The sequence below is a fragment of the Typha latifolia genome, chromosome 11 (assembly GCF_019914945.1).
Source record: "Typha latifolia isolate L0001 chromosome 11, TyphaL0001v2, whole genome shotgun sequence".
NCBI classification, from domain to species: Eukaryota; Viridiplantae; Streptophyta; class Magnoliopsida; order Poales; family Typhaceae; genus Typha; species Typha latifolia.
The window spans coordinates 1,956,967-1,965,191 of NC_133096.1; the positions used below are offsets into that span (position 1 = coordinate 1,956,967).

An 8,225-nucleotide genomic window follows, 5' to 3' on the forward strand; every position below is an offset into this window, starting at 1 on the left:
TTGTTATTGAATTGTTCTCCCTACGTTTGAATTCCATATAATATATTTATGTAATAAGCAAAGGTTTCTAATCCTTTAGCTATTCGCATTGTGCATGAAAGCATAACAGTCAAACATCATAATCATCCAGACGTTCTAAGGAGAGGATTCATCCTCAAGCTGCTCACATCTCAACGATAATCTTACCGGTTGCATGGCCTTCAATACTCTTAGCCCAAGCTTCTTCTGCTTTGCCCAGGGGATGCCTCGAGTCGATCACCGTCTTCAGCTTCCCTTCCTTAACCAACTCAACCAGAAGTTCCAGGTCTTCCTTCCTGTATTCCATTAGCAGTGGTACCAACTGCTTTTTCGAAAAGGTCACTCTCTTCAAGACTGAAGTAAGTATCGATGTGAAATTGGGTGTTATGTCAATGACCTTTCCACTGGCACTTAAATTCGGCTCAAATGTCGACCAACTGATTCCAATGGTGCAGTGTACAACTGAATCATATTTCTTACCAGATGGGCTTGTCAAGCTTGCACCCTCTGGTGTCTTGTAATCAAGCACCTCATCTGCTCCTAAACTCTTCACAAGTTCTACATTCCGAGCGCCGCAAGTAGCAGTGACATGAAGATTCCCTAACTTTGCAAGCTGGACTGCGAACAATCCAACACCACCGGATGCAGCTGTGATCAAGACGTTTCTGGGCTCACCAGTACCATCGAATTTGGTCCCTGTGTATTTAAGTGCCTGGAGGGCAGTCATAGCAGCAATAGGTAGGCCAGCACCTTCAGCTGGAGACACTTCAGGGGGCCTCTTGACTGTTTGACCAACCGATGCCACAGCATATTCCGCAAATCCGCCTCCATTCTGTCATTACAAGAATTAATTATGAAGATATGAACTATTAATATGCACAATGACAGCCTGAGAACTAAATGCAAATCATTAGCAAGTTGTCTAAATGGCTAATGTTGCACAAGTAACCAAAATGAGCTCTTCTTCTTCTCTAACAAAACAGTCTATTTAAGTGACGTTGTTCTCAGAATTACTTCCTTTGTTAACTTCTCTTCAATAGCTAGTTTAATATAAGCATTCAGATGCGAGCCATCGGCTGAATATGTCTAAGACTGGTAAAAGCAAGGTCAGAGAGGGGCAAAATATGAAGAAGCATAAATATATTAGTTTTGAAATAAATAAGATGACAGAATTTCTAATTAAATAATTGTCCTCAATAAAGTCCCATAACGTGTATTGCAGCAACACGTGATGTACATAAATAGTTTATAATTGTGATTTTTGGCATTGTGTTGTGATGTATTCAACGATAAGAAAACACAAGGCACTTACCCAGTGGCTAAGAAGGGACACAACCTTGTCACCTGCCTTGAAGTTGTTCACGCCTGAACCAACATCAACAATCTCTCCTGCAACATTAGTTACTGTTCCAAAGAACACTCATAATCAACTTTGGTGATTGTCTCCGAAGGATAAAAAAAATTACATAGCAAGGCTGTAAATCCATTAAAAGGGAATTGGACAAATCAAAGGATAGTTATGTATCCCATTGCAACAGGCCATGATTGCCAGAAAACAAAACCTTTGAAACTAGTAAGAAGAGCACCCCAAAGAGGGGGGAAAAAGGACATGAATCAACAGCTATACTAGAGAACAGATCAGCAGGTGCCCAACAGAAGCCAATGAAACTGCGTCGAAATCTAAGCCAAGCCTACAACTAAGTTTTGGTTTGAATGTTGAGACACTAGAATCTAGGATATTAAAGGCATGTATATTCCCAACTTTGATGTAACTATGTATAATCCTTTTCAAGAAATTACAGGTTGGATTCTGTTTTTGTCTTATGCTGTCATAGGAAAGGAAAACGTTGCACTTTAATTATAAAACAGACGCACAAAAATCTCAACAAGTACACATAGTTGTCTTATATTTGGTGAGATATAACAATTATAGAATTAAATGAAACTTTCATGACTAAGGAATAGATAAAAGAATGATAGAGAATTAAATATTAGGTCAAACTTCAAGAATAAAGAACAGGTAAAAACATTACCACACTCCGAGCTAATCAATTTTCAGCATGACACTTTGAAGCAAATTGAAAGGTAAAGCACATCATAGAATCATTAGATAACTACATAACCTTTTAGATCATACAACAATTTCCCCATTTTAGAAGAAAGGACAGTACCAGGTATGAATGGAAATCTAGTAGGCAGAAGAGGTCGTATTACTCCTTTCTGGATTTTCCAGTCAACTGGATTAATGCTTGCAGCTTCCAATTTTAACAGGATTTCATCTTTCTTTGGTGAAGGAATTGGAATCTCAACATGCTGCATTTACAATACTTAAAATAATGTAAACTATAAACAATTTCACTTCCAGAATATATGAGCTTGTAACTGGTAGAAAAATATAAGCTTCCTTTTTAAGTAAGCAAGTAAACATTAAATTCTCTGTATAAACTTATCAGCTAGCGCAACAAAATACTAAGATTTCTAACACAAGGTTACTTCACTTTGAAATGGATATTCACAACCTCTGATCTGTTGCAGAGGAAATATTGCGGTGACTTAGCTAGTCTAGAGATTGGATGGATTAAACATAATACAAAAGTTCAGCTAATCTTCAATGAGATTTATTAAAATCTTATTATCATCTATTATTCATATTTAATATTGCGAAGGGAACAGTACTGAGTGGAAATCAAGATACTAAAAGTGAGGACCAAAAATAAGAAAAAGTTTAACTTCACAAGAAGATGTCCAAAATAAGTTTATAACTAGGGAACCATCTACATTGTAAGGTCACCAGGGTCATCTACTCAGGTTGCAAGAACAGACTAATATGCAACATGAAGTCATGAGTAAACGAGCCAACTGGAAGCTGAACAAAGAGATTATTATCTCAGATAATGCTATCATGAGATATATAGACAAATAAGTGAACCACAACGTTATGAGAAAGAGTTTTACTATATTATCATAATCAGATAAATTATATCTAATATGCTACGGAGGTAATCAGAGAAAGAAAAGTAATATTGAAGGTATAGAAGAGATGTCTCATTAACATCTGAACTAGAGACTTAAACTACACATGCATCATTTTAAGGAACAAAGACTAGAAATACAGGACAACAGTTCATAGGGAATATAGGTCCATATAATGAGAGCCTATGGGACGATTAGAAACTAAACAATCTTGAAGAAAGTTGCAGTAAGAAATTACAAGATAACTAGCTTTTAGCAAACTCACCGTCTACTCTAAAATGTAGGGTGATTGACCTCGGTGTTTTGATATTTTATAATCTAACCTTTTCCCTCATGTCTAGGCTTGAGACATTTTAATAGGTGCAAGATGATTGTTATACATGAGCTCCTAGAGGTTATATATTTTTGATAATTAGATTTACCAGAAATAAATTTAGGATCTTCTTTCCAATGGCATGTTCTGTCCCATTCAACAGGAGCGATTTTCAATCCAGAATAAACACTTTGCAACAGCATAAACAGATTTATATGTAGTTGTATCATCAAGCAACTAGCACCTACATCCAATTTTGTACCTTCTCCCAACCTTATCAAAAGATCATTTACTTAGTTATCATGATCAGTAACTATGCAATAATCAATTTAGCTAACCTATTAGATTGCTTATAATATTTGTAAGGAATATATAAATTGTATAAGTCATGTTCATAGTTCTCAAATATCTGCATTCCTCAGAATCTTATCTTTTCAGTGCTCCATAATCTTGTTGAAGGTAAAAAAAACCTTCTCATAAAAATTTGTGACATCTTAATGATACTTCGTTAAGCATTAGATTTAAACATCTAATGCCTTAAGTAATTAAGGGTTATATAAAATTCTACAAAAATCAACTCAGATAATTTTCTTGAACACTTCTGAAGATGGATAGGTGAAGGTTGGTTGTCAGACAGGAAACCCAATTACTTTTAGATGATTTTGAAATGCCTTTCATGTGGGATTATAATATATAGTATCCCATAAAAACTTTACATGGGTCGAAATGTCAAGGGGCAGTATTACAATGCAGCTTTAGCATAAGTTCAGACCTTCTAAGGTGAATTTTTCAGGTCACCCGGCTTCCTAAGGATCTAATCTTGAGAAGAAGACATGCAAAGCTTCCAACGACACATGTATAAGAAGTAATCCACTAAATGTAAGATTGGAAGAAATAACTACATTAATGTTAGGATCAACAAAGGTCACAAATTCTCTTCTCCCAAATTTTCCTTTAAAAGAGTTTGTTAAGTTCCAAGTATCGGAATCGGGATCGAGATCGGCCGTCTAAAAAACCGATACGTATCGTCCGTATCGGCGGTATCGACAATATCGGCCGTCCGTATCAGACTGTATTTAAAATAATTTTTAAAATACAGAAAATTCTTAATTTTTTAGAAAAATAATAATAAGATATAAATATAAATTATTCATATATAAAATCTAAAAACTAAAAAGTAAATATTATTTTCTCAATTTCTATTTCTCCCCTTTTCTACCACTCACACTCTCTCTCTCCCACACAAATTAAAAAAAATTCTTACCTTCTCTCCACTAATTCTCTTTTTTATCAAACTCTCTCCTACTGACTCTCTCTTATCAAACTCTCTCTAATAAACTCTCTCCTACTAACTCTCTCCCTTAAAAACTCTTCCTCTCCCTCGTCAACTACCACCTCTTTAACATAGTTTTTTAATTTTTATTTTCTTTCCATGTCTCTCTCTCCTCTTCCCCTCTCTCTCTTCTTCCCTCTCCCTCTTACTGCTGCAACCCACAAACTCTATATCTTTCTCCCTCTCTTTTTCCCTCTCTTTCATTCTCTCTTGCTCCATCTCTTTCTCTCTTTCTCTCTTTTTTTCCCTCTCTTTAACTCTCTCTTGCTCCATCTCTCTCTCTCTCTCTCTCTCTCTCTCTTTCACTCTCTTGCTCCATCTCTCTTTGTTTCTCTCTTTCCCTCTCTCTCTTTCTCACTCTCTTGCTCCCTCTCTTTCTCTCTCTCTTTCCCCTTTCTTTCTCTCAGATTACCCATGCTCATCTCGGGCGGGATCGGCCGATCCCGACCCGAAACGAATCGGGTATCGGCCGATCCGGCCGACACCCGACCGAAACCAATCAATAGGTACGGCCGATCCCGATCCGTGAGTGGGATCGGCCGAAACTGCTGACTTGTCTCAGATTTAGTCTCATCTATCTCCAATGGCAGAGGAAAAGAAAAGGAACAAAAAGAAAATTAGTTTTTTTTTTACCCTCATTACGCATTCATCCAATACCTAATCGATCTAATTTTTAAACAAAATAAAAAATAAAAATTTCAATCAAGCGCAGTGCATCAATACCCAACTCAATTTCCTCATAAAACCATTCCAATATAAACAAAGTAGAGTCCACAGGGGCACATAACTATACCTTGAGGGCGGCGGCGCCGCCACCGTAACCTTCGTACCGGACGGCTTGCATGGTCCTCCCGGCCATGGAGCGAGAGCAAGAGGAGGGGCAATTCGGGAAAGTAGGAGGCACCGTAGGAATCTCGAAGAAGGCTTCGGATACTTGTACGAGTTGTAGTGGTAGCGGGTAAAGGGAAATTACGCAAATGTCCTTCCGAGCGTATCGTGTGGGAATCTGCGTCTATGTACTGTCTTTTAATTGCTTATTGAATAAGAAGTGAAGGGGGTGGGTCCTATTCCTATTCTCGCGTGCACGTGGTAGAAAAATTGGGATTTCGTGTTGAATGGTGCATTGCTGGTTCATATCAAGAATCTGATGCAATATAAGGAATAAACGGGGAAATATAAGCAATACATTGACTTTTTAACTATAAAAAAATATTAGTAGATTTTTCTTTTAACATGTTATTGTGTGATCGATGTTATGCACTATTTTACCTTTATTTTAGAGAAAATAAAGAGATAAAAATTAAGGATAAAATAATTATTTTCCTAGTTTTGTGGGTTGATGTCTACCAAATAGTAGATAAAAGAGGTGTGGGTAAAAATTGGCAATAATTTGAGTTTTAGTGTAATTATCCCTAAATCACACTTTGCAGTTCTGAGATTGATCATAAGTTTGTAGACTAACTATAAGCTAAATAAAGAGGCTAATTCTTTTTGTTATATAGGTTGAACAACTAAATCATATAGCACTCTACAATTTGAGCTTTAATTGCTTTTAGGGGTTGAATGTTGTTATGTTCTCCGGCAATTTATAGGATGATAGGTAGAAGTTAATTTACAATATTTTTCAAATAATAAAAGCAAAGGTAACTATCATGTCTGAAGACCCAAGAGGTAGAATATAATTAAACATTAATAAGCACATAATAGGTTGTGTTATTTATAAATTTCTCTAATTAATACAATAGCGAGAGAGGATGAGCTAAACTTCATTTGGATAACTAATATAATTTGAATTGTACTAAAAATTTTATGTTAACTTCTGAAAACCACTTTCTTTTAACACTCTTTCTGAGAGGTTAGTTTTGCTTCATTGATGAAAAAACAAAAAATTTGTAATTTGGTTTTTATCAATATCACATTTTACTATATATAAATATTTATTATTTGACCTCTACATTTTACTTTTAATGTCTCAAAGATATCCTAATTAACTTTAAATAAATTTGAATATAAATTCAATATTTGTAGAATAATTTTATTTAGGAATAATTCTCTTTTTATCCCCTAAATTATTATTATTTTCCACAATGACTCATTGAATTATTTTTTAGTACAAAATGACCTTCTGAACTATCAAATATACCCTACCTCTATAATGTCATAGGCAGAATAAGAGAAATAGCCAAATTGCTCCTCCATTTTGGTCAACATAAAATTCTCTATTGTGTTACACATGCATATGGGGGCTAATATGTTATATTTTTGTGAAACGACTATCATATAATAATTTATGAATGAAAATAGTTAATAGAAAGGGTGATGTGAGACATTTTTTTGATAGTTCAAGAGACTATTGTGTACCAAAAAATGTTCACGAGGTTATCATAGAAAAATATGGTAGTTCGGATGGTGTAAAGAAAATTATCACTTTTATTTAAAGCACAATGCATATATTATATCTCTATGACGACCTTTATTATTGCATGGCCATCCATGCTCTTAGCCCAGGTCTCTTTTGCCTTCTCAAATGGATGCCTAGAATCCACCATTGTCTTCACTTTTCCTATCTTTTCTCTCTCATAACCACCACCATAACCTCCTCTCTCTCTAGAGAGCCGCCGGAGGACACCGGTCCTGTGGAGTGATGCGTCGAAATGTCCTCTTCAACTAGGTATGAGTAATTTGGGGTTTAATAAAGTATTTAATGTTTCATCCCATTTTCCTTTTCATCTCGGTTTCGTCAAAAATATGGTCGACCGGCATCCTCGTGCTTCCCACCATCGGTCCCAAATGTTTCCCCTCACAGCCCTCGTGCTGGTGATGTCTTTTGTGGACCGTCTCGTCCCCCGATGGAAGCTACACGTGGTAGCCACCCCTCATTTGCTTCGAGCCATTTTTCGGCCATCATCACCGACGTCTCCTCCCCTTGCCACCTCGTGTGCCTTTTTCCTTGGTCAGAATGGGTCAACAAGTGTGTTACCCAGCTATCGGCGGTGGCATTCACCAACAGCCTCCCCTCCTTCTTCCCTCGGCCGGCCTTCTATGGAAGGTGAGGAAGAAGGGGGTGATCTGTGGTTGGGTTGGGCTAGGTACGGCTTAGCCCAGCACAAATTTGGTTGTGCTGCGGCCCAGCCCAATTCTTTGGGTGGGTTAGGCTATAGGTAGCTAGGCCCATATATGTTGTGGGTTGGGCTACAACCTAGCCCAAGTGGCAATCTTCGCTAGTTTGAACTTCGGGCCCAACCTTTGGGTGGGTTAGTGTTGTTCTAACAACCTAGTTGCCCCCCCTCCAACCAAAGAAAAGAAAATTAAAATTAATTTTGGGCACGACGTGACCGGCCATATTATGGCCGGCCTCATGCCCAAGCCGAGCCTAGCAGGTGAGAAAGTTTTCTCACCTGCCGTGACAGGTTTAGGCGTGCCACGTGCACCTAGGCCTCCCTCCCCATCGCCTCTCTCTCTCTCTCTTTAAATCTCTCCCCTTCTTTCTTTCTATATGATTTTTTCTTCCCCCCCATTAAGCTCTCTCTCTCTCTATCCTTAGATCACCGACCTGCTGCTGCCGCCGCCACCATCGCCACCTCCAAC

General features: G+C 37.4%; 1 protein-coding gene across 1 annotated transcript; it reads right to left on the reverse strand.

Moving 5' to 3' along the window:
• Positions 1 to 21: 21 nt before the first annotated feature.
• On the reverse strand, positions 22 to 5,747 carry LOC140797287 (chloroplast envelope quinone oxidoreductase homolog). The gene is made up of 4 exons (XM_073150623.1): positions 5,431 to 5,747; positions 2,190 to 2,331; positions 1,331 to 1,422; positions 22 to 850 (listed from the first exon to the last, which is right to left on the reverse strand). The coding sequence occupies exons 1-4, from the start codon at positions 5,494 to 5,496 to the stop codon at positions 164 to 166; spliced, it is 987 nt and encodes a 328-aa protein (XP_073006724.1). The 5' UTR covers positions 5,497 to 5,747; the 3' UTR covers positions 22 to 163.
• Positions 5,748 to 8,225: the final 2,478 nt, after the last annotated feature.

Coding starts and splice junctions, on each gene's coding strand:
- LOC140797287 (XM_073150623.1), bottom strand. CDS start 5,496: ATGGCCGGGAGGACCATGCAAGCCGTCCGGTACGAAGGTTACGGTGGC. Junction 2,332..5,430: donor GCGGCGCCGCCGCCCTCAAG/GTATAGTTATGT, acceptor TTGTAAATGCAG/CATGTTGAGATTCCAATTCC. Junction 851..1,330: donor TGTCCCTTCTTAGCCACTGG/GTAAGTGCCTTG, acceptor TTGTAATGACAG/AATGGAGGCGGATTTGCGGA.